This window comes from Colletotrichum navitas, assembly GCF_030913465.1.
Source record: "Colletotrichum navitas strain CBS 125086 chromosome Unknown LY79scaffold_34, whole genome shotgun sequence".
Taxonomy (NCBI): Eukaryota; Fungi; Ascomycota; class Sordariomycetes; order Glomerellales; family Glomerellaceae; genus Colletotrichum; species Colletotrichum navitas.
This window is the reverse complement of record NW_026850580.1, coordinates 327,536-350,983: the sequence shown is the minus strand read 5'-3', so window position 1 is coordinate 350,983 and position 23,448 is coordinate 327,536. Positions and strand designations below refer to the sequence as shown.

Below are 23,448 nucleotides of genomic sequence, written 5' to 3'. Positions count from 1 at the left end.
TGCACATGTAACAGTCATGACTTTGGAGATCTCTCCAAGAGGGACGGACCGCCGGGCTCGGGTCCAGATTGACAGGTGACAGGCAAGGAAGGCAGCGCAGACCAGAGCGCCAGAGCAGACTGTCAAGGTGTAGAGTAGACCAGGGACCTCGGGATGGGCGCGCCGATCCTTTCGCACCCAACTCGAGCCAGGAACCCTCGTCTTGAAACGATAGTCCACCTGAAGCTCTCCCGTCTGGATTGGCTCGGTGAGCAACTTTCACCTTTTGAACTGCAACGGCAACTGTCGAGACTTCCAGCCCGGTTCATTATGCCATGCCTAGCACGTCTCATCGGGTTTCCCAGTAAGGCAGTGAATCATGGTCATGAATCCAAAGCGCGAGGTATACCACGCCGTGTCTTGATGCCTGAAGAATTGGCCCTGGCCGACGAGACCGACGACGATGTCATTTGTACCTGACGACCCGAAGTCCAGGACTGCAGCGGCGGCAGGGCCACCACCATCGACCCTGGATGCTTCAACTATCGACGCCCCAAGCCAAGGCGTGGCATACGTCTCACCTGGGCAATTAGACAAACAAAGTGACAGTTGTTTTGTTACCGTACCTCGGTGCAAGAAAAGGGGAAGCAATAGGCGAAATAATAACGATGATTCCCCCGGGTCGGTCAAGAGGAATGACTCGGGATCGTTGTCGTTTAGTTTATGTCGCCACTCAAAGCTGTCATGGTCCAAGGCTATCTCCCCGTTTCCCGCCAAAGGCGGCATGATCTTCAGCGGGCCGGGACTTGCCACGACATCGGAGCGTCCAGTGGCAGGCGGTTTGTAGACGCTCTCGGTGTCCCAACCATTTCTCAGGCCCAGTATCAAATTGGGAAGAACAGCCAGTGATAGGCTTTCTGGCCAGCGTCCGTCCCGCTTAGGACCCGGCAATAAACGGAGGTCTGAGGCCGGGGAGAGGAGGGGCGCACTATCGGGGCTACTAGGGCCTTTGGAGTAGCAGTATTCGTTGTTGGCGAGCGAAAAGGAAAAGGGAGCGAGCGATTGGACTGCGGGACAGACCCTGACCCGATCCGCGGTGGGTGGCCAGTGACTGGTGCCCTGTGTCATGTCGTTGGAGTCGTCGCCAACTCGGTATCTCTGATGGCGCGGCGATTGGCCCCCCAGTGAAAGTGGGGTACGGTGAAATGGTTGGAATTTGAGGCCAGTGTTGCATTGACAATGAATCCAGGAGATGTGTCCTACATATTGTGCATTACGCGATGGCAGGGGCGCGGTCGTCAAGAAGAAGGAAGGTGTGCGGAGAGGGACGGGACGAGTGAGAGGCGTCATCACTGGCGCTATCGCGGCATCGTGTTTGAGGGGGTCTCGGCCGACAACGCCAGAAACTGTGTCAATGGCATCGTTCCAGGTGTTGTTGAGGTCAAGGTAAGTATAGATACCTAGTCAGGTAGGTTACCTCAGGAAAAAAACATCAACATCGGCTGCAGTTCATGCCTACCTTCAAAAATAACCTACCCGTGTAAAAAGATGGGAAAAGGGAAGTAGTAGGTAGCTACATACGGACGCATCCCTCTGCAGTTGCCCCTCCCCTCATCAGGTACTGCCGTTCTTTCTTCCACCAGGATCCGCACGCAGCAGCTTCGTGGCAGGAAAGAGCCCGCTGGGCTCCACGAAGCTCTTTCCTTCTCCCACGTTGCCTACCTGAAAATCGGTTGCACGTATCGTCACATCGTCACGTGGTCTCACGAAAACACACCAAACACACACACACACATAGAAAGAGAGGGAGAGTGAGAGAGAGATAGAAAGAGCGACAGACACAGACGTTGATGCAATGCAAGAGCGATATCGGTGGACCTCCAGCCCACGAGTGTGCCGGCTGATCGGGAGCACAAGGTTTGACCCCCAATGTCACTGTAGGTAGCTTTTAGTGAGCTATCCACCTACCTGCTGCCTACTTACCTACCTAGGTGGTTCTCCTGTTCTGGAGCGAGCCCGGATTTCTTCTCCCTCATCGTCAGGACCGTCTCCGATCGAGAGAGCATGTTGTCTTCGATCCCTCCCTAAGCGACTGATTATATGGTCCCTTGACTGGTCCAGGAACCCGGCTCGTCGGCACTTCTCTTTTGACACTTAACGACCAGGGATAAGGTTTCTAAATCTCTCATTGTCCCAAATGTACGTTTGCCCTTTTTTTCTGGAACATGCACACAGGTTCCGAGGGACCACCCATCTTGGACGCTCGTACCTGACCCATTTTTAGGCTTATCTTGGTCTGCAACTTGCTAGCTTTCCTGTCCGCTTATCTCTATTTCCGGGACGAAGCAGGCTAAGAGCTGCAAGAGAAGCGAGCGCACAATAATGCAAAACTATTGTCGCAAGTTAGAGGATGGCTTTCTGCCAGGGTTTTGGCTTTCGGCTTACCCTGAAGAGTCAGTCGCATCATGCGCTGCTTAATATCGGGACGGCTTACTCGGCAGTCACAGAGGATGCCTACGGTAAGAAGTCATTAACAAAGGTGAATCAACCGAGTCAGAGCACGGGCACCTCCCGCCTGTAGCATAATGCCTGCCCCTGGCATTGCCTGACGAAGGTAGGTGGTGTATGTGGTAGGTAATTATGGTACGCCTGCGATTTCCGCACCTCAATTCCACCACCCGCCCTTGTCTACCTACCAATACAATGGATGGATGTGCAGAGTGCCCGCCTACGCCCGCAACCCACTCGTTTCCCGCGCCGTTACCCTAGACCCGGTAGATGGGCCGTACGCCGCGGCCGCTACCGTACCTGGCCTTCGCACTCCATCCAGTATGGGGGCCGTCGGCTTCTTCCCCCCTTCCCGTTGTTGTCGGAACTCGGACTGGAGAACGCAGTCGCTGCTGCATCAACCAACGCGTTGTTTCTGCAGGAGACGGCGATAAAAGGCTGGAAACAGCACATGCAAAGGCTGCAAGGGGTGCCAAGATGGCTTGCACCACTCACATGCTGTCTGTCGTCCCCCCACCGCACCCCGCAAAAGCAGCCCACACATGTCCGTCTAGAAACACCATCTGATTGGAGGGGCTCTCCCTCAGCGGCTCCCGAGCATCCAACATCACCGGAACCCCTCCCCAAAGCTGTGCCTAACTCCATGCCTACTTACTTTGGAGCCAACACCAGTCAATGCTAGCATTGCGACCCGAATCCGTTGCTCCATCTTCGCTCTTGACTACCTACTTCTTGACACCTTCAGTCCCCGTCACCATGGCAGCCACGGATGACGACGCGCGAATCGCATCTCTCCAGAACTTCACCGCCTGTGATATATCAGACGCACTCGTGAAACTCAAGGTCCCCGGAGCTGGCTTACTGCCCGATCTTCAATTGCTAGGCCAATCAAGCGCCACAGATGCACCCGTGATCATAGCACCGGCGTCGACGATCCTGTTTGCTCGGAAAGGAGAGACGCTGGATTCGCCCTCGGCCAACATCCCCAAAGGTGCCCATTGGGCGGACATCACCCAGCCCGGCACCGTCGTGATTATCAGGCAGCCCGATGGGCAGAGGAACGCCGTCTGCGGAGGCATCATGGCTGTCAGGATGAAGGTTCGCCAAGCCAAGGCGGTGGTTGTCGTGGGCCGTGCCAGGGACCAGGGCGAGCTCGCCAGTACAGGCCTACCCGTGAGTCTGACCAAGCGTGCAATTTCCCCCGTCATCACCGGCCAATGGCTGAACCAACCCCCAGATATGGACGAGAGGGCTCTCCACCGTCGGCGCGGGGGCAGAGAGCACTCCTTGGGCAGTGCAAGTGCCCATCGACGTCGACGGCACCGTCGTCAACCCTGGCGATCTCATCTTCGCCGACCCTGCCAACGGGGTCGTCTCCATCCCCAAGGACCTGGTTAGCCAGGTCGTGGAGCTGCTCCCCAAGCTGACGACCGCTGACGAAAAGGTCAAGGAGGACGTGCTGAAGGGCGTGACAGTCTACGAAGCCTTCAAGGCCCATCGAAGCAACCTCTGAGCCCCGGCTACTATTCCTCTGGATGGACGTGTCTCGCTGCCGACGACGTGATTGGGCGACACCGTCTTTCGCGAGCCGAATCCAAACGAGTTGGCGCTTTGCAGTAGTACTAATGTTTGGCCAGGGGTGAAGAAGATGCCGGCAACGAAGCCAACGACTCGAATTGTACACCTGTCTCTGAACTCAAAGGCGTAATTCCAGCGATACTCAGCATCCAGCCTCCGTCTCTCGTTTGCCCTTACCGTGCTCCCGAGGACCTGGATAGAGAGAAGGGGCACACCCGGCCGATGCAATGCACAACCCCGTCGTCTCGTCACCTCGTCCGCCGAAAACCCCCGAAACTCACGACCCATGAAGGGGAGGCTTGGGCTCATTACCCCGGCCTTTTTGGCAACGAACCCCTCCTTCCCCCTCTCACTGGGGCTGGTCCATTTGCAACTTATGCAGAAGGACGAGCAGCGGATCTGCCAGTCAGAGGGGGGCTTTGAGATAGCTAGCCCCCCCCCCCCCGTCTCTTGGTTTGCCCTCTTCGGAGTCTGACGGCTTATTTGGCATCCGTGCCCTCGGCTTACTGGCGCCCCCTTCCCTCCCCCCTTGAACTCACGTACGGTACACAACGACGAGTCTTGTCAGTTTTCAGGTTTTCTCCCACTCCCTCGCATGGAATCCTCCGCTCGAATGCAACAAGTCACTTTGACACAGATAAGACACAGACACCTACACACGCAGATAGGACGGACGAGGAGGGGAGAGAGCCGGTGAGGATTTTTAAGAAAAATAAACCGACGAAGCTCACCGGAAGAAAAAAAGTGCTTTTTCTATGTATGATGATCATCAATTCATAAACGTGCCCTTCATAAGAAGCATTAGGCAGCATGGATGTATAAACAAGACAATTCTCCCCGTGATCGCAACCCCATGCAAGAAAAAAAAAAAAAAAAAGGAGGTCAACAATGGAAAAAGAGAAGGGGAGAGAGACGCAACATGAACAGGGGAGGGGAAAACAAGAACAATGACAACCACGGAGAGGGTGAACCGATGACGGGGGAAAAGAAAAGAAAAAAACGAAAAAAAAAAAACGACAACTCCTTTCCCTTCCCTTCCTTTCCTTTCCTAAACCCAACCGAAACCCGCAAGCAGCGCCTTTGATCTTCCGCGACCCCTCCCGGCCCCTCCCCCTCGTCCGTAGTGGTCCCTTTCTCGGTCAGAGAAGAGGGAGGCGGCATAAGAGAGTGTGAGAGGGAGAATGTGTATGTGTGTGTGAAAGAGAAGAGGGGGGGGGGGGGATGGGGAACAGATGGAGGGCCGCTTCGCCTGCCTGTGTTGACAATCTTGAGGGATTCCCTTATACTGAGGGAGCCCGGACGACATGTCAGCCCCCCCATCCTGTTTTACTTTAGCGTCCCTGTTGCAATCATGTACAATTGTATCTCGGAGAAGAGGCCCCCTGCCGGTAAGGCTAACCGTCTCCGAGCGTGTTTGCCGTTCTTTTCAATCCCCCCCTTCTACTATCCAGTCTGTAGTGTGGCACGCACACAGACCGACACACATACACACCTCACGACAGCCAGACATCCCTCTCCCTGACCGGCGTGACGCGGTGGTTGTCGAGCCCGAAATCTAGTTTGGGCATCTCGATCTTGGGCGCTACCTCGGGTGCCTTGGCCTTCTGGGCCGCGTTGGTCTTCTTCGCAGGGCTAGTGTTCCGTGACTCGGGCGGCGGGCCGTACCGCACGTCCCGCGCGTCCCAGCCGTCCTCGGTGGCGGCCGCGACCCAGCACCGGAGGGCCTCGTGCACGCAGCCGTAGAACTTTTCTTTGCAGAGCCGTAGGCTGCCGCCGAGAACCTTCTCCCAGCCCGAGATCCGCAGGTCGTTGCGCAGGTTGTTGCGCTGCGCCGCTGTCGGCGTGCACGCGATGATGGCGTTCATGAGGTCGAGGTGCGAGGCGAGATAGTTGGTCGCGTCCCATTCAACTCCGCCGACATAAGGCGCCGCCGGAACGGGCGGTCTCTCCGAGGGGAAGTGCCTGCTCATGAAACCGTACGGTTCTTGGGCGCCGTTCGTGATGGCGCTGAGCGGCGCGCCGCCCTTGGTCGACATCTCGGATGGCAGGGCGATGACGTTGAGGTGGTGCAGGAAGATCCAAAAGACCTCCTTTGTGACGCTGACCACCTCCTTGTTCCAGACGGTGTAAGGGCGCTCTTTTCGCATTTCCAGCACGAAGCCGACTGGCTTCTCTTCCTCTTTGGGCTGGGGATTCCGCAGGAACGACAGCACCTTTTGAGCGCGAGCAACCCGCTCCGCGGGAGAAGCCGTTTCAATATACGTAAATAGCACTGATGTGATGATGTTGCGTGTAGTAAACTCACTGGGACCCTTCTTTTCGGGGTCGAACAGCATGTGGAGGAGCTTGGGGAAAAGGTCGTCGTGGATGGAGTGGAGATATTGTAGAGCCAGTGCCGTCGTGCAGAGGGCCTTCAAGCATAGTAGGTTCTCGTGGAGTAGGGCGTCGTCGTGTTCCTCCCTATTGTCTGTTAGCATTGGTCCCCCCGTTTGTAAGTCGGGGTCCGACATACCTCCACTCGATCTCAAGAATCCGGTTCAGCAGCCCGACAATCTCTTCCATGCCACCTTGGCGAATGAAGTCCTCCGTCCACGAAACAGTCTCGTTGCGCAGGAGCAGCCGGAGTTTGTGCAGCTTCCCGACCTCAACCAGTTCAGGCTTCTGCACCTTGCGTAGATACGAGACGTAGTCGCCCGGCCCCTGGCCGAACTTGATCTTCGAAAGAATGCCGTTGCTCGCCGTGGAACTTGCCGACACGGGCCGGTCGCTCACTACGCTGTCGGAGGACTTGCTTCGGAAGTGGCGACCGATGGTGCTCCCATCGCCCTTGGACTTCTTGGTTGGGGAAGCAGGGTCCTTCTTGCGCGAGAGCGTGAAGCTTCTGCCCCTCGAGCGCTTAGACTGTGTCTCTTCGCGATCTGAACCTCCAGTCACGGCGGAGGCGGACTCGTTGCTTTCGGCGGTACCTGCCTGCTCCTTGGCAGCCATCTCTGCCCAATCCTGTCGGATAAATTCCATCTTGATGGTGTCTGCCAGGTTACGCATTTTGTAGCGCTGGTTCTCGGGAATGTTGCGCCGATCAAGCATGGCCTCCAGATGAGAATCGATCTCGTTGGGGTCGATGGTCTTGTCGGAAGAGGCATCGGACCCCTTGGACTTTGTACTGTGGCCCATGGCGGAAAAGGCCGTGAAGAGCTTCGGCCGCTGTACCTTGCTTTTGATTCTTTCAGAGGCAGAGGGTGCGCGGCCGTTCGTCGTCAACCCGCTACACAGGTCGGATGTCGATTTTGCCTCGGATACAGCGGTGGATGGATGGTAGGACTTTGGCCTTTGCTTCTTCACCTCGCTCGAGGCATCGCTTCCGTATCGCCCGCTACCCGCATCGAAGGATGTCATGCCGCGCAACCCATTGTTCCCAAGGTCTTGGCTGCAGAACTGTGCGTAGATTGGCGGCGCCGGCCCCGTCATGTCCGCGCTCGACGTCGAGCTCGGAGGCGTGCGATTCTCCTTGTCCTTAGCCGAGCGACGCTCCTCCTCCTCCTCCTCCTTCGGGTTCTTGTTGAGGGATATGGCCGACCGGGGCCGTGACAGGAAACCTGTTAGGTTCGTGCTCGATTTCGTCTTCTTGGGCTTCTCGGGGGACACGTCGCGTGATTTCCGTGCGTCCTTGGCGAAAGACTTAAAGGACATGTTGCCGAAGGTGGACTTCGTCGGGGAGCGCGAGCGGTCACGGTCGTCGTCCTTGCGGGGGGAACGCGGTACGGGGTCCTTCTGGAAGTTATTGTTCAGCTCGCCGAGGGCCCCCAGGCCTTCGGTGCGGATAGGAGGGGGCGGCATTCTGCCTTCGAGTTGGGCGTAGGTGGTCTGGATGTGTTGTGCGGGGGTGGTGGTGACCTGGACGGAGGGCGGGGAGGTCAAGAGTGCAGAGCCTTCGGACTGGTTACGGCGGTGGATGAAGCTCTTCAGGACTGAGGACCTGGGGCGGCCTCCTCCATTGTTATCTCCTGCGGCGGCGGAGCCCATTGTCGAGTGGTAATGGGGGCGGGAATGTTCGAGGCAGGGTTCTGCTGGTTTCGTTGGACGAAAACAATATCCCGGGGGGCGGAATGTGACTATAGTCAATGCTGCTCGAGGAAAACAAATTCTTAATTCCAATGCTTCTGTGATGAATGAAGACGAGAGAGCCTCGACAGCTGCTTTTCGATGTTTTCCTCTTCCTGGTCACACCATGTTGGGGGATAGACGGAGAGGAGGTGAGGAAAGGAATCGGCGGTAGAGCAAGCTGCGGGAGATGGCTCAGAGCCAAACGACGTTCCCCTTTGCGAATGTTGTTTTTTCTCCTTTCTCTCTGTCGTAGTAATAAGAAAGATTGGGAGCTCTGGGATAGGATGGGGATGGTCGTGTCGGTGAGCTGGAAGTGTGGTACTGGCTCGAGGGAATGACCGTGGGGATTGTTTATGCAGGCAGCTTAGTTGTCCGGGCGACCGTGGTGGGTCCTTCCCGGTTGTGCCGTCACTGCAGTGAGGGTTACTAAGTTAGGTAAGGTGCTTACCTATCCGGCTACTGAGGTACCTAGGTATCTGAGGTACCTACCTCCCTATCTTATCGGCCGACACGGTTGGATGCGGGGCGGGCCGGTAGTGAGCGGGACCCGTCCTCCGGTCGACTATGGCTCTCTCTTACTATTCCCAATACAAATTGGGGCCACAAAGCGATCGCAACATTTCAGCTCATCAAGGTTGATCCAGCATAAGCCTCTAAAAAGCCGTGACAGCAATGTGAGTATCAGTTATTTCGGGTTCGTTTTCCTCTAATGTCTTCCTGCTGATTGCTTCCATTAACTCTCTGCATTCGACCAGTGTCCTTCTCGTAAAGCTCTTCTACGTAGAACTGTGCTAGTCCTTTTGCCTCGTTGTATACACGCCAAACGCCCAAACACACTAGCATTCCGTAGCTCTAACCCCCTTTGTGGAATGCGATTCTTTAAATGTATTGTACTCCGATGACGAATGATACCCATCCGTCCAAGCCCCGCCTTCTCTTACCAGCTCATCTTCCCCTTTGCGCGGTCGAAACCGCCGCGCAGCTGCGTCTCGGGCTTGACAACCTTGCCCTGGAGGACCGTGTACCGCACCAGGTTCTCGCAGTCCTCCGGCTTGACCCTCGCCAACCAAATGCACTGTGCGGCGCCCACGTCCTCCGTCTCCGGAAGGGCCGCCGTCCTCGGCTTCGGCACGAGCTCGTCTTCGCTCGCTTTCGCCCGCTCCACACCGTCCAGGCCGAACGCGTCCGGCCGGCGATAGACCATGACGTTGGCGCTGTACTTGTGGCCCCCGACATGCGAAATGAAGTAGATTCCCACGCCGCCGGGCCGCTCATCGTCCAGGTCGCGGAAGAGACCCAGGGGCCGCAGGTGGCGCTCCAGCTCCTTGCGCAGCAGTGGAGCCGACTGGCCGCACCGCGCGTCGCGCGTCTTTTGCGAGCAGAGGAGGATCAGCGCGCTGTGCGGGCACGGACGCCGGGAGATCTCAGGGGGTATGCCCTTCGCGGCCTCTTTGGACGACTCCACGGGAACGGACGCGGGAAGGGTGAGGGGCGCGAGGGGGGAGCTGTTGGTCGGTGCCTTGTCGACGAACTCGGTGATGAGCTTGGGAACCCGCTTGGGCGTGACGTTGTCGATGATGACGAAGGCGGGAAGCAGAAGGACGGTCGTGGGTTCCGAATAGTTGCTCGAGTGTGTCGGGGTAGGGATGTTGGAAGCGGACAGCATCAGCTTCTGTTTCTCGGGTCAGCGTGATTTCTCTCGAACGTGCAGGGGAGAGAGGGAGGGAGAGCGCATACTCCATTACTGGGTGCGGCGGCCTTGTCAATGGCTTCCATCACACTCCCCTTTTCGTCCGCAACGTCCCTCACCCAGTCACTCTTGCCCGTCGCAACGAGGGCGTGGGTGCTCCATCTCTTGATATGGCCATACAGCTCGTCGCTCTTTTCAATCTTGAAGCCTTTAGGGTACTTGACATTACAGCTCTCGCAGTCGTGGTCGCAATCGTCGCCGTCGACGGCAGGGTCCGTCTTGGGAAATAGCTCGAGCGCAGGCGCCGCGTGAGCTGTGCCGAGGGCGAACTTCTTGGCGCCAGTGACGAGCGACTTCAAAGTGGATGTCATGATGCCTGTTGTGGTTTTCGGAAATAGACTCGCTCCAGCCTTTGACTTTTGCAGAACAGTGAGACGAACTCTCCTCAGGAAAAAAAAGGGGGGGGGGAGACGGGAGGTCAAAGAGAGGATGGGCAGTGACAGTCTAAAGAGCTGGAGAATTGTGTACGATAGGTAGTGTGGCCCGGATGAGGGGGACACGCGGCGTCGTTCGGCCCACCTTTCCGAAAGGCGGCGGGCGGGAGGTGGGGTATAGAGATGTCACAAGCTAGAGCACACAGCAGAGCATACAGCAGAGCATACAGCAGAGCATAGAAGAATTGGAGCGAAGGATGCTTGAATTGAGGAAACTCGGTTGAGCAGTATAGGCAGTTGGTATATATAAGGTACTTACTTGACTGATGAACGGAACACGAAACATACAGCACGTGATGGATGAGGTCGGACCCATGAGCCTCTCTACCTACCTAGTCAGAGGTTCTCATTACAAGTTTTTCTCTTCTTGTCAAGCCGGAAGGAATGACGCTCATATCGAAAGTACCTACTTTGCTTGGAGAGAGAGAGAGAGAGAGAGGTCAAGACGAATCCAACCAGGTCGATGACTGCATCCTGCTAGTCAGTCCCACGCGCTTCTTTGTCAACGGCCGCATGGATAGCCGGTCGAGCCACGCATGTTGCACAACAGCCCGAAAAGTAAACACGGCGAAATATGCTCGTGTACAACAGCCCTAAAAGTAAATACGGCGAAATATCCGTGATGCAACAGGCTAACAGCTGGTGGGCAGGAGGGTTTTTCACTTTTTTTTGTTTTTATACCTAGTTATCAGATCCAACCTAGGTACCGCCACCACCACACCGACCCCACGCCCACCAGCAGCCGGCGGAGTTAACTCGGCTCTTACTTTGCAATCGCCGTCATCGGCCGCGTGCACTTGCCCCACCCATCGCTTTGCGTTTCGCCCAACGGGAACGATTGACTTTCACACGGAATGGGAATCCATTCCTCAACTATTAAATCGCTGTCTATACGTACTCACAGTACCCCCTACTCCAGTTATAGTTTAGTTGCTTCGCGCCTCCGTCCCCACAGACGTAGAGTGCCTTTTCTTCATCAGCTTACAAAAGCCGAGTGACCTCACGCGTTCTTTTTGCGCGCCTCGTTGTATTCCTCGTCCTCGCTGTCGTCGGCGCCCAGTTCCATCCGTGGGTCGCCGCTCCTTTTCCTGCGCAACTTCATAGCCTCGCGGATCTTCTTGCTTGCCTCGTCAAACCCGCCGGCAGAGTCCAGCGTCGTGAAGCCGCTGATAGGGAACCCGCCGGATCCAAGACCGCCTCCGCTGCTGCTGCTCCTACTCCTTGAGCGCGACGGGGGCCTGGTGGAGAAAATGCCGACACCGCCAATGTTGCTGTACGACTCGTTACGAGGCAGACCGCGGCTCGACTGGTGGGTCGCTCTCCTGGAGATGGACGACGGTGGCGTAGGCGCTTCGTAGGCGCTGGATGCGTCGCTATCCCTACGCGCTGGCGGAGTACGAGGTCGAGAGTGCCCATCGGCCTTGTACGGATCCGCAATCAAACGAGTCTTCTCGAAGTCGGGGAACATTTCGGGGCCCAGTGTATTGATAAGATCGGTGACCTGGGCGCTGAGGTCGGCTCGTTTCGCTCGCAATTGATGAATGTTGTAGCTGGAGGCGGGGTTCAAGCACAGGACCAGCGGCCTCAGAGACTTGAGAATATCCATGCCAACTTCGCCGAAACGAAGAGCGGCGAACGTGACGCCCACCATCAGCGGCCACATGACCATGTACGTTGACCACCACGGCACCCATTCGGGAACGTAGCCCCAGAGATGGTCCTGCCACACCTTGTACGTAACAATGGCCGAGTAAAAGTGGTAGAGCGTGGGAGCCAGGAAGATGGCCACCAGGAGCTTCCATGTGGCCATGACATCGCGTCCCTGGATCTTGACCGTCGAGCCCGCCAGTGCCTGCTTCGCCTTACGAACGCTGATGGCTTTGGACGCGGCGAAGACGGGGGCAAACAAGATGAGGCCGGGCAGGACGCCAACCAGCAGGACAAGAAGCTTCATAACCCGGTAGAGCAACAGGAAAATGACCTTGGGAGTGGACATCTTGGCGTACTGCACCTGATGGTCGCGAAGGTTGACGTAACTGAGCTCCTTGTTATACTGCTTGACTGCCTTGATCACGTTGACGACCCGCTCGTCGTCCTTGTACTTCTCGTAACCCATGGCCAGTCTGCGGTTCAGCTCGATGACGACGGGGAGGGGCAGTTTCTTCCCGGTGGGATTGTAGAGGCGGCGAGCAGCCTGGAGCATCATCAAGGTGTCGTAGTCGGGGGTAGAAACGGTGACGGCGCTCAATGCCTGGTAGACGCTGTCGAGAAGCTGGCCGATGGCCTCGCGTCTCTGGTTGTTCTTGTACATCTCGACCAAGTGCGGGGGAACACTAAAGGGGGGTCCGAATTCGATAACGGCGCGACTGCGGAACTTGTGGGCGTGGAAGTAGTTCATGCCAACGGGCACGATCGTCAGGCCGCAGTCGGGAGATTCGGCGAGGGCGCCGAGGGCCATGATGGCAACACCGGCCTTGAGGGGCAGCAGCTCGGTACGGTCGTGGCTGCCGCCCTCTGGGAAGATGCCAACGCAGCCTCCAGATCTAAGACGGTCGAAGACGGCCTCGTACACCTTGGTCTGATCGATGTGGGGAGCGAGCTTGTACTTAGTACCCTGGAAGCCAGGCTGGCACCCTTTGAGATCCTTGTTGGTGAAGTTTCCGTTCTCGTCAATATCGTCGCGCCCAGTGAGTTGCTCCATGGCAAGCCTGCCCTTGAAAGGACGCTTGATGCGGATCTCCTCGGGGCCCAGGATCTGTGCGATGTCGACGCTGGCACCCGTCTGCTTCTTGGCAGAGGGCAAGAACAGCATACCATGGACCTCGCCTTCACCCTGGCCGAACTTGGTGCCGACGCCGCGGATGAGGGTAGGGTCGTTGATGGGGTCAGGCAGGTAGATGACGCCAGCGCCGGGCTTGGCGGCGTCTTGAGCGCGTCCGACGGGCACGGAGCCGACCTGGCGCGACCCCCATCCGATGAACCCGTGTACAGACTTTTGGGCGATGAGGAGGGAGACTCGGCGGCCGGCCTCGTGGCGGAGGGTGCGTTGTAGGATCAGGGCATCGACGAACTGCAGAGAATGCGGTTAGCATGTGATTTTGACAGGGGGTTCCAGCAAGGGGATGGGCGGACCTGGTTCGCGTGAGGAGCGGCGACGAAGAGAACAGGTCCCGTCTTGGGGACTTTCCAGGCGCCTCGAGGGTGAACCTCGCGGAAGAAGAGGTCGACCAACACGCCCAATACCCAGAGGAAGAGGTCGTACTTCCAGTTGACCATGGGATAGAGCTCCTTGGGAGGAGTCGGATTAGACTCGCTCTGCGGCGGCGCGGCGGCCGCCGTCCCGGCGTGGTCGGGCATGACGACTGGATGGAAGGCGTCGGAGGACGATCTGGGTGGTTTAGAACGCGAGTGAGATGGGAAAGGGACAGCTGTGTGAAAAATCTCGCCAACTGTTGCGCCACTCCCTTAGCCTTTCATCCTTGGTGGTGTGGTGTGATGTGGAACCTTCGGGTGCAGTAGGGCGGCAGCGATAAGAGTAGATTAGGTAGGTGGTGGTGCCCGGTAATCGCCAGAAGAAGAATTGTGATGGAGAGCAGAACGAGCGGCAGGGCAGAGACGAAGTATGGCGCCTCTTACTCTCCGGCGATGCGACTGGGGACGCAAGAAGGACAGCTGAGGATGGGCTGTCCAGTGAATGGGAGGGATGGGCTTCTACGGAGAGGGAGGCCTGGCGGAATGGAATGATGGAGAGAGAGAAAGAGTAGGTAAGTAAGGTAAGGCGAGGCAAGGGGAATGCGCCAACCAAAGGGGGGGGGAGGGGTGGCCCACAGTATCGGCCGAGCCCGCGATGTCATCCAGTTTTCTCCCCCAGACGCCCTTCTTATTTTCTTTTCTTTTCTATTTTTTTCTTTCAATCTTTCTAGGCGCTAGATGTCACGGGGGCCCCGTAAATTATGGATTTTCACTTGCGGCTCTTGCTGCGTCTTTCGTCTCATTCGGCACGCTTCTTCAAGGCAAGACACGTGTTTACACACAGCAATGTCGCGTGTGATGGCTGTAAATTCAATAAATAAAAATAAAACCGAAGAATGCGGCCGAACGGCTCTCTCTCCCCCCTCTCTCTCTTTGCCTCCCACTGTGGGTGCACGTATCTCTCTTCCTTCCCCAGTCGAATCTTTGGTGGGGAAGCTCTTTTTTTTTTTTTTTTTTTCCTTCCTAGGTCCTTGCAGAACAGATTAGATCATCCCTCGCTCAATGCTTTGCTCAGATAATGCGGGGGAGGCAAACTAAGCTACCCAATAAAGAAGGAAAAAAAAACCCAATGACGGAGAAGAAATAAGCTGGAAGCTTGGGGCGCCAGGTTATCACTTGGCGGTATTTGTACCACCTACTCTGTACCATCGGAGGGTTGCACATTATACTCACTACCTGAATGGCAGTTTTAGCCATGAAAGCTCCCTGCGCTACTGTACGTTAGTCGGTTCACGGCCAGCCCTGGGCCACCTACTACCTAGGTACTTAGTAGTTAGCAGGGGTAGGCAGGCAGGTAGGTAGGTAGGTATGTATCAACTACCTACCTACATCAAACCCCTCATCTCAACCGGCCAGATTCCTTGCATTTTGTTGGGGTGTCAAAGCTCTTACTCTCTCTCTCTCTCTCTCTCTCTCTGTGTGTGTGTGTGTGTGTGTGTGTGTGCCATTCTCACGTTCAACAAGTTTCTGTCTGCTCGTTCCCGAACTGGTAAAAACGCCCTTACCTCGTGCTCCCGAGGGCCGCCTGGCTAGCTTCCGTACGTCCGATCCCCAGACGCCGATTCGGTCGCTGGCGACCTCGGGAATATGAAAGATTTACCGCCGCCGTTTGGACAATCGTCTGCTGTGCTCCCCCTTCCCCAGGGAATGTCAACGGCGCCACAGTTGATTGGATGGCTCCCGGAGTCCTGCATCAGTCTGTGCTGTCTCGTTTCGGCCACTGCAGTTTGCCTGCATAACATGCCAGAAGTAGTGTACCGGTAGTAGGTGTGTAGATGGCGCCTGACTAAAAGCCAAGAGTTGACCGGCGTGCTGTCTGGTGGCGCGACCATCCCTGGCGCACAAGGTTGGATTTGCCACAGGCCTATATCGGAAATGGGTTTGTTATGCGGCTAATTGGGCATGCTATCGCTCGAAGTCGCCGGTCAGATACGCAAACCTTACAGAGACGGCGGCTTGCGATGTTTTCCCCGCCGGTATAGTGGATCGGGACCTGAGGTTCACTATCGAAGCAAGCCATCGGCTCCAGGCTGCTTCCATTTTTGGAACTGCTTGCCGGGCCGAATCCTGTGAGCCTACCTGGCTACCTAGGCAAGCCACGACGTTCGCATACTTTGACCAGAAATAACGGTTAGCCCGATAGGAAGAGTAAGCTACCGAGTGTCCCGATGGAGTTGCGCTGCAGCACGTAAGGAAGCGGCTGTGGGCAGTCTAGAGACTCGACACCGGCGCCGGGTGGGCGAAGCGGGGCGGCCCCACCGCCATGAATCCGGCTTCGGGCTGGATCACCGGGGCATAACCAATTCAGAAAAAGCCGTCCTTCCATCCGGGAACAGACGTGTTTTTTTAAAAAGAAAAAACTACACATCACCATGAGCTGTGCGTGAGAAACTTTGCAGTAAACTTTGCAAGGACCTGGCATTCCGTCATCAGTCACAATGCCTCCCCCCCTCCGTGTCTCCGTCCCCAGCCCCGCGATCTAGCAGGAGATACCAAAGTCCAGATGGCGCCCAGAACGCAACGCTTCGGCGCCAGACTTCCAGGCGGTTTTTCAACTCCCGCATTGCGCCGAGTCCCTGCGCTTACATCTTGGGCTCCCTGCACACAGTGCACATTTCATCCTGTTTCCTTCCACCCCCGCAGCCCGTGCCATCGACGGCACCAAGACAGGCAGGCTGTCGCATGACCAAGCTGCAGATGAAGGTTGGTGCGGACTGGGCCTGCGTCCCATATCGACGCATGCAATTCCCGAGTCCGTCCGTCCGGATTCGAGAAACGGGAGCTGTCCTGCTGGAAGGTGAACCGGGTCTGTTAGGGCTCCTGCAGCTTTGTCCGCCGGCGTAGCGTTTGCTCCGACCTGTCTAGTTCACCAAAATCGTCCACATGTTCCGCCAGCTCGGGCCCTTGCTTCCCGGGCCAAACTCGCATTGATCTACGCAGGGGAGGGGAAGGGAGGTGCTGAAGAGCTTTTGTCAATGGGAGATGGTTTCCAGTTGCTTCTCCGTCTCCGTCGATGAGGAGGGGTTATCCCTGCTTCTGATTCAATGACGAACGAATCAACCCCGCGACGAGCCTAGCCGCGTCCCCCTCAGAGCAGTGGGGATGGCGTGTTGTAGCTTGCCGCCGTGGCTCCAGAGCCAGCTTGTCACAAAAGGCATGAATGATTGTGGGTTCCTGCTTGGATTTGACATGCCTACTCCTGGCTCGCTGGTTTTGCCGATTCTGTCGCTGCGATATACAATGTATGTACATGGTCTCTAGATGTTTATCAAGCTGTCCTCCCCACTCTTGGCCATATCGTCCTTGGCCCGCTGGATAACGTCAACCCAGTTCGGCGGCCTGCAACGCTCCTTCGCGAACAGATCCTCGGCGTCTAGCCCGAACTCGAGGAGGCTGTGCTCGTCGGTCCACTCACCCATGCCCATGAGCCCAATGGGGATCTTGCCCATGGTCTCGGGCCCGGCCTCGCTACCGGCGCCGGGCTGATCGTGCGGCACGACGTAGCCCGCCGGGACTGTGATGCCCGGGAGCCCGCAGAAGTTGCCCATCCACACGTACTCCATCGACCTGATGGTGCGGTCGCCGTCGCTCACGCCGTAGGCCAGCTCGCCCTTGCTCATGATGGGCCATCCCGCGCAGGCGGTCGTGGGGGTGACGATGATCATACCTGGGTAAGTGCGCCAGAGGTGCGCGAGGTGCGACATGAGCAGGCCGCGGAGCTTCTGGGCGAGAAGGTAGTCCATGGCGGACGTGACGCGGCCGATTGCCAGGAGGATGCGGTTCGCGTGCGTGAGGTTCTTGGTTTCCGGGAGGAGGGTGGCACCGTCGGTGAGAACGGTCATGGCGTGCGCGAACTGGCCCTCGACCAGAAACGGGATATCGATGGGGACCGTGGTGTAACCGTATGTTGTGACCAGTTTCGTAATCATGGCCCTGCACATGCGCTGGATAGCCGGATCCGCTTGCCCGAACCAGGCCTCGGGCACACCGAGGATCTTGCCGCGCTTCTCGCTTGGAGAGGAGATGAATGGGGACGCCTGGATGAAGCAGGAGTCGGGATGCGGCGCGCCGATGGTCTCAAAGTAGGTCGCAAGGGACTCGATGTCCGCAGCGATGGGTCCATTGACCGCGCAACTGTTGCTGTGATTCGGGCAGGGGTGGAACGAAACGCGGCCGTGGGTGGGCTTGAGGCCGTAGACGCCACACATGGACGAGGGGATGCGGATGCTGCCGCCGCCGTCACTGCCGAGAGCTACGGGGACCAAGCCGGTCGCGACTGCGTATCCGGCTCCCGAGGAGCTTCCGCCAGTGTAGTAGCCGCGGTTGTAAGGATTCCGCGGCGTTCCGTAGATTGGGTTGTTTCCGGTGGTATCTGGTGAATCGTTAGCGTACGGCTCCCCATCCTGTTTCATCATAATCCCAGGCTCACCGAGTCCGAATTCGTGCATGGACAGCTTCCCCATAACGACAGCGCCTGCATCTTCCAACTTCTTCACGCACCAGCTTGTGATCGACTGGCCAGGTTCGGCCTGCGTGGTGTAGTCGTTCCTGGAACCAAGGCAGGTCCGGTATCCGTCAATCTCGTACTCGTCTTTGACAGCCGTAGGCACACCATCGAGAGGACCCAGTGGGCGCCCCTCTTTGTACCGCTTCGTGGAGGCCTCGGCAGCGGCCAAGACTTGCTCGACTTTGGTGTCGAACCACGCGAGGGAGTGTTCGCCCGGCGGGTTTGTATCGCGGCGCACCAACGACAGAATAACTCGGGCTACAGCGAGCGGCGTGACCACGCCCGACAGGTAAATCTCATGATAGTCGTTGACGGTGTAGTACTTGAAGGGGTGTGGTTTCGCCTTTACCGCGCTCTCGCGATGGAGGACAGCCGGGTCCTTGGCCTCATCCGTCGGCACGGGTAAAACAGTTGGGTCGTAACGAGGCTCGGCATCTTCGATGTGCTTGCGAATCTTCCTAACACTGCCGAAGCCGGCATTTTTCCAAATGAAGGAGCGTACGAACCAAAAGCATTCCATACTGCATCTTGTCAGCATTTCCGGGCACGCGCCATTCAGTCAGGGATACAACTTACGTCCACGCCGCCGCGACTAAGACCCACCCTCTAAGAGGCGGGTTGCTCTTCCTGTCATTATAGTACGGGAAGGCTGGCCTGGAATATCAATCAGCAGGCTGTTGCGACATGCAAGCGAGGGAAACGAGTTGACGAAGGCGCCCGCCGTACGAGACGAAGGGGCATTCAACATGGAGTAACTCGGGACGAGAAAAACCCACCCAGGAACCGGCAGAGGGTAGTTGATAAACTTCTTCCGAGTCTCGGTACTCATGATGGGCCGCCTATGGACGGTATGGTGCTGTGTATCAGGTCCAAGTCGAAGATGAGTTTGGGATTCAAACCTCAATTGTATATCGGTTTCGGGTTCAAGGACGGGATTGAGAGTCGGCGTCGAACGTGACATATTGAAACAGAGCCGCAGCGGAGGGGGCCCGACAGAAAGTTATATAGGCCAGTGTCGAGTTTGTGTCGGAAACATAAAAGTCAAGGTTGATGCGCTGGGGTGCAGCCGCCAGGACCTCCCCCGTACGAGAAACCTGAGCACGACTATGCGACAGATGTGCGCCTAGACCCTGCTTGGAGCCCGCGAAAGAACGAAGGAAAGGACAAACGATGCAGAGTTGGCCGAGCCCAGGTACGGAGGGACGAAGTCTGTCGCAGGGGAGTGCTGTCCAGTACGGCAGTCGTCTAGTCGTGCAATGTCTCTTTTTGTTTCGTGATATAAGGTAGGTAGGTAGCTTCAGTCGTTTCTCCCAACAGTCGCGTTCGTCTGAAAGCGATGGGCCTGCGTTCCGACTTCCTCGTTTACTCCGGGTAGACGATGCAAGGCTGGTCGCGTTTGCCTCCGGATGGTCGATGCCGGGATCCTCGGTCGACCTCAGCAGGTATGTAATCCCTGCCTCTGATCTTGCAGTCCTGGTCCGTTGCCGAATGCATGCAGGTAAAGAGTTACGCGGGGGTGGAAACGTCCAGACGGAATCATACCCACGTAGCTGACTGAGCTTGTTCCTGTTTAGGTTTTTGACTGATAAGTCCGCGCCAGTGCCTTCGCCACATCGGGCAACTGGAGGACAAAAGGGCACACAGATAATGCGTCTCGGAAGCTCCTGGATGACATTGGGCGATCAACACGAGGTTCCTAATCGCATACACTGCGGTAGGAACACATACGGGCAGTGCTTACACAGATAGAAAGCATCGTCCCGCTTTTTCTCTCTCTGGTAGCGGAGGAACAACCCAGCAAATGGATTAGGCCCCCGATTGCGGCGAACCAGCCTCGGATAGGAGGAAATCATCAGCTCGTGCCTACCTAAACCCACTGATCGGGCCACTGATATCGCGCCACGGTGGTTCAGAAGAAGGGGGGGAATCGCATGTCTCGTGAGTGAAGCCATCTGTAGGGAGCTGCCTCGAAGGCCACTACGCCTCAGCCACATGTACTCCACCATACTGCTTCAGCTTTACCTCAGCCACGAGTCAGCCACAGTTACGTGTTGGCAAGGACTCCAGCCGTAAGCGCCACACCAGCCGCTGGACATGGACGACACCCACTACCTTTTTCTACATACTTTTTGGTGCCTGCCTCGGTACCCGGTCGCAATGCGGCAGTTTGTTTGACTGGACAAACGGTCCGACCCCCAATGACACAAGCCATTCAATCATTTTTCATTTTATTTCATTTTTCCTTTTCTTTTCTTTTCTCTCTTCGGATACGCGTGCCAAGCCCGCGTTTCCCATGAATCACCAACCACTTACTAGATCTCGCGCTTGAACCATTTGGCGCCAAGCACCCCCCTCTTTGAGGCGTCAGCGGAAATCGACAACGATTATTTCCAACAAGAAAACAGCCCGCCCCGCATCCCGCGTCATTCCCTTTGTCGCTTCAACGCCTTCTTCCTCAATACCCCCAGCCTTTCTGTGTGCAGCGCAACGAGGCCGGCGTTGCTCGTCTGTCTGTTTCGTGCTTGCATTGTCGTCCGTCATCCAACATCTCGATTTTGACCGGCCTAAACTATCTGGTTGTTTCTGCGACCACCAACCCCTGAGCAAGACTTTCTGTACCATTTTTTTATTGCCTCAGTATGATTAACGAGCTTACCCGAATTATCCCACGACGATATCTCGAACCCTAAAGTCTTGCCTTGTCCAATGAATACATCAAAACTCGACGCCTTGGTGGTGAGTGATGCTTCTCAGCTTGACATGACTTACTCGGTCTCATGCGCAGATGACATCATGAGCCAGTCACGTCATACTAGACAACTTGCGACAACACCCGGCGCTTGAGTGTGCCGGGAGTTGCGCTCCGTGCATTAGACTAACAAAGTAATTCCATAGGCGGAGTTTCCTCTCCTTGACCCGACTGTTGTCATCGTTATTGCGAGTGAGGTGGACCTCGACGATGTCAATCAGCTCGGCCAAGTCCGAGGCATGCTGCAGAGTCTCGCCCAGAATGTCTTGGACGAGGAAGCAAGCGGTTTCAATGCGAGCGGTGTGCCCGACACCATCGGTTCTGTAGACGGGGCAGCCGATGCGCGGGATGGCTCTACAAGCCCCTCAGAGCGCCTGCAACCCAAAGATACAGACTCTTCAGGAACTGCACTGACGAGCTCGCCGCCCTCTGAGCCTGAGTACGATGTTCCGCGCATCAAGACATTCGACGGGGACTCGGACCAGGAGAAGCTTTTGCAGCTTCAGGACATGTTTTCGGATCTGAAGCCCCACGACGTCAAGTTTGCCCTCATGAAGGCCCAGGGTGACTTCCAGACAGCTCTGGAGACCTTGCTGAACCTCCAGTTCCTCGAGTCTATTGGTGAGAGGCCCAAGGGGGTCGATGGCTTCTTCCAGTCAGAAAACACACAGCCTTCTGGGAAGAAAAAAGGCAAAAGAAAGAAACGGACGGATTTACGTTCGGATCCTTCGTCAAGTTCTAGCAGCATAAAGGAGGGCTCGCCTATGAACGACGATAATGAGAGTATGCATCACAACCGAGTTAACAAAGAACCATGGCTGACGATTTACAGGGGTCAAAAAGATACTTTTCATTGTTGAAAAGCTCGACTTGCCGTTCGACGACGTCTCGGACGTTTTCGATGCACACAAAGGCTCCATGGAACCTACCATCATTGAGTTCCTGGACCGCTATGTTAAACAAGGCGTCGGCGCATGGAGCGGCGAAGACGATTACCGGAAGCAGCGCGTCCAGGAGCTCAAGAAGCAGTACCGGCACATTCCCGAGCAATACCTCGCCCCTCTTGACGAAGTCACGCGGAGTGACCAACGATGGACAGAGGAGGTCGCCACCTTGCTGAATCGCTACTTCGGCAAGTTACCGGCCAGGCGACTAGACGTTAACTACAGGCTTACGCCTCTGGCGAACACGGAGCTGGAAGGGTCGTCCGAAGGCTGGCAAAGGGCGGCCTCGCCAAAGTTGGCAGTCATATCACCAACTGGACGTACGCTCAGCACACCCACTTCCTCAATCATGTCACCAACTGGACGTACGCTCAGTACATCAACTTCCTCCTGCGCCAGTCCGTCTACGTCCACGTCTTATAGGCAAGCCATGGACACGGCCGCCATGTATCGTGATGCTAGTAACCACTCGTACAGCACCGCCGGACAGGTGTACAAGAAGGGGCATCTGTACAGGCAGGCAGCAGGATACTACGCCGAGCGTGGACGCGAAGAAGCGCGCAGTTTTGCCAAGGCCAAGAGTGTGGCCGCCGACATACATGTTGCGAGCACCGGCTCTGCCACTGAGATCGACCTCCATGGTGTCGAGGTCGCCGACGGCGTGCGAATCGCACTGGAACGCGTTTGGGACTGGTGGAACAACCTGGGGGAGTACAGGACGAGGAAGGCCCAGGAGGGCTTTACGATCGTCACGGGCCGGGGTCTTCACAGCGCTGGAGGTGTTTCGCGACTGAGACAGGGCGTCATCGCCGCCCTTGTCAACGATGGATGGAAGGTTTCGGTGGGGACTGGGAGCTATCGGGTGACTGGCCGCCGGTGATCTGGTTGGTCGAGGACGCGTTCCTTGTTAGGGAGAGCACTGTTTGCTTGCCAGGAGACTTTTCTGGCCAGGCACCAGCATTCTATGTCTTGGAACTTGCATATCTCACCGCCCGGAGGTGGGCCATTTTAGCTGTGAAGAGGTGGAGCTATCTATCTTAAAGGGGCAGGTAAAGTCCGGACGACGACTCTTTGAATTGCGATCATAAGCAAGATACCATTGGGATAAACAACTTTGAGGCGACTTGTATGCCGTCTGAGCGTACTGCGATAGAGGTGATGGCGTAATTGAGGGCTATTATATCACTGGCAGAGAATCTAAAACGATGGAGAAAGGATTCAATGACGAAGTAAAGTTTAGAGGGGTACAACGGTTCCGTCTCTTGTTCTGCATACCACCATCATAACTGCATCATACCTGCATCACGGCGACACAATACGACGACGGGTTATCCAGAGGTCGATAATTCATCTGGTATCAAACGCTCCGCGGAGCAACAAACATGACAACGGCGTCTGCACCCGCGAAGGTGTGAGCGCACAGCCGGCATGACATGATATGACATGACCAACCGCCATGCTGCCTGGTAGACATTCCCAACCGCCGCAGGATCGCCTGCCAGCCTCGAATGATCTTTGATGGTCCAAAACGGCCATTCGCACGTTGCTGCAGATGATTGATGACGCGTAACGCAGCACACACAAGACTTACACTATACACAACCACCCTGTTCAACCCCCTCCCGGAGCTCGAGCCGGTTGAC

At 56.5% G+C, this 23,448-nt stretch overlaps 10 protein-coding genes across 10 annotated transcripts; 4 read left to right on the top strand and 6 right to left on the bottom strand.

The window, feature by feature from the left end:
- Positions 1–166: 166 nt before the first annotated feature.
- LY79DRAFT_555889 (uncharacterized protein) lies at positions 167–1,780 on the bottom strand. The gene is made up of 2 exons (XM_060557963.1): positions 1,499–1,780; positions 167–1,439 (listed from the first exon to the last, which is right to left on the bottom strand). Exon 2 carries the CDS (start codon positions 1,327–1,329, stop codon positions 319–321), a length of 1,011 nt encoding a protein of 336 aa, XP_060413614.1. The 5' UTR covers positions 1,330–1,439; positions 1,499–1,780; the 3' UTR covers positions 167–318.
- A 628-nt stretch (positions 1,781–2,408) lies between these two features.
- Positions 2,409–3,264, top strand: LY79DRAFT_229508 (uncharacterized protein). The gene has a single exon (XM_060551667.1). It carries the CDS (start codon positions 2,687–2,689, stop codon positions 3,167–3,169), a length of 483 nt encoding a protein of 160 aa, XP_060413613.1. The 5' UTR covers positions 2,409–2,686; the 3' UTR covers positions 3,170–3,264.
- Positions 3,244–4,000, top strand: LY79DRAFT_590739 (DlpA domain-containing protein; the record flags this gene model as incomplete). The annotated part of the gene is made up of 2 exons (XM_060561194.1): positions 3,244–3,660; positions 3,725–4,000. 2 exons carry the CDS (start codon positions 3,244–3,246, stop codon positions 3,998–4,000), a joined length of 693 nt encoding a protein of 230 aa, XP_060413612.1.
- Positions 4,001–5,558: 1,558 nt separating this feature from the next.
- LY79DRAFT_516657 (GTPase binding protein Rid1) lies at positions 5,559–8,088 on the bottom strand (the record flags this gene model as incomplete). Its single annotated transcript, XM_060554841.1, has 2 exons — positions 5,559–6,525; positions 6,578–8,088. The coding sequence occupies 2 exons, from the start codon at positions 8,086–8,088 to the stop codon at positions 5,559–5,561; spliced, it is 2,478 nt and encodes an 825-aa protein (XP_060413611.1).
- Positions 8,089–8,698: 610 nt separating this feature from the next.
- LY79DRAFT_555883 (Sucrase/ferredoxin-like-domain-containing protein) lies at positions 8,699–10,532 on the bottom strand. The gene is made up of 3 exons (XM_060557962.1): positions 9,907–10,532; positions 8,925–9,841; positions 8,699–8,843 (listed from the first exon to the last, which is right to left on the bottom strand). The coding sequence occupies exons 1-2, from the start codon at positions 10,228–10,230 to the stop codon at positions 9,107–9,109; spliced, it is 1,059 nt and encodes a 352-aa protein (XP_060413610.1). The 5' UTR covers positions 10,231–10,532; the 3' UTR covers positions 8,699–8,843; positions 8,925–9,106.
- Positions 10,533–10,994: 462 nt separating this feature from the next.
- Positions 10,995–14,085, bottom strand: LY79DRAFT_608271 (acyltransferase). Its single transcript, XM_060561905.1, has 2 exons — positions 13,486–14,085; positions 10,995–13,423 (listed from the first exon to the last, which is right to left on the bottom strand). Exons 1-2 carry the CDS (start codon positions 13,708–13,710, stop codon positions 11,354–11,356), a joined length of 2,295 nt encoding a protein of 764 aa, XP_060413609.1. The 5' UTR covers positions 13,711–14,085; the 3' UTR covers positions 10,995–11,353.
- A 105-nt stretch (positions 14,086–14,190) lies between these two features.
- On the top strand, positions 14,191–14,563 carry LY79DRAFT_555877 (uncharacterized protein). Its single transcript, XM_060557961.1, has one exon. The coding sequence runs from the start codon at positions 14,201–14,203 to the stop codon at positions 14,402–14,404; it is 204 nt and encodes a 67-aa protein (XP_060413608.1). The 5' UTR covers positions 14,191–14,200; the 3' UTR covers positions 14,405–14,563.
- Positions 14,564–16,862: 2,299 nt separating this feature from the next.
- On the bottom strand, positions 16,863–18,941 carry LY79DRAFT_590736 (amidase; the record flags this gene model as incomplete). The annotated part of the gene is made up of 4 exons (XM_060561193.1): positions 16,863–17,977; positions 18,035–18,633; positions 18,689–18,766; positions 18,889–18,941. 4 exons carry the CDS (start codon positions 18,939–18,941, stop codon positions 16,863–16,865), a joined length of 1,845 nt encoding a protein of 614 aa, XP_060413607.1.
- Positions 18,862–20,186, bottom strand: LY79DRAFT_229421 (uncharacterized protein). The gene is made up of 2 exons (XM_060551666.1): positions 19,854–20,186; positions 18,862–19,776 (listed from the first exon to the last, which is right to left on the bottom strand). The coding sequence occupies exons 1-2, from the start codon at positions 19,866–19,868 to the stop codon at positions 19,036–19,038; spliced, it is 756 nt and encodes a 251-aa protein (XP_060413606.1). The 5' UTR covers positions 19,869–20,186; the 3' UTR covers positions 18,862–19,035.
- A 444-nt stretch (positions 20,187–20,630) lies between these two features.
- Positions 20,631–22,919, top strand: LY79DRAFT_229345 (smr domain-containing protein). Its single transcript, XM_060551664.1, has 3 exons — positions 20,631–20,848; positions 21,008–21,644; positions 21,694–22,919. The coding sequence occupies exons 1-3, from the start codon at positions 20,819–20,821 to the stop codon at positions 22,683–22,685; spliced, it is 1,659 nt and encodes a 552-aa protein (XP_060413605.1). The 5' UTR covers positions 20,631–20,818; the 3' UTR covers positions 22,686–22,919.
- Positions 22,920–23,448: the final 529 nt, after the last annotated feature.

Coding starts and splice junctions, on each gene's coding strand:
- LY79DRAFT_555889 (XM_060557963.1), bottom strand. CDS start 1,329: ATGACGCCTCTCACTCGTCCCGTCCCTCTCCGCACACCTTCCTTCTTC.
- LY79DRAFT_229508 (XM_060551667.1), top strand. CDS start 2,687: ATGGATGTGCAGAGTGCCCGCCTACGCCCGCAACCCACTCGTTTCCCG.
- LY79DRAFT_555883 (XM_060557962.1), bottom strand. CDS start 10,230: ATGACATCCACTTTGAAGTCGCTCGTCACTGGCGCCAAGAAGTTCGCC. Junction 9,842..9,906: donor CCGCCGCACCCAGTAATGGA/GTATGCGCTCTC, acceptor CCCGAGAAACAG/AAGCTGATGCTGTCCGCTTC.
- LY79DRAFT_608271 (XM_060561905.1), bottom strand. CDS start 13,710: ATGCCCGACCACGCCGGGACGGCGGCCGCCGCGCCGCCGCAGAGCGAG. Junction 13,424..13,485: donor CCGCTCCTCACGCGAACCAG/GTCCGCCCATCC, acceptor CATTCTCTGCAG/TTCGTCGATGCCCTGATCCT.
- LY79DRAFT_555877 (XM_060557961.1), top strand. CDS start 14,201: ATGTCATCCAGTTTTCTCCCCCAGACGCCCTTCTTATTTTCTTTTCTT.
- LY79DRAFT_229345 (XM_060551664.1), top strand. CDS start 20,819: ATGAATACATCAAAACTCGACGCCTTGGTG. Junction 20,849..21,007: donor CAAAACTCGACGCCTTGGTG/GTGAGTGATGCT, acceptor GTAATTCCATAG/GCGGAGTTTCCTCTCCTTGA. Junction 21,645..21,693: donor TATGAACGACGATAATGAGA/GTATGCATCACA, acceptor GACGATTTACAG/GGGTCAAAAAGATACTTTTC.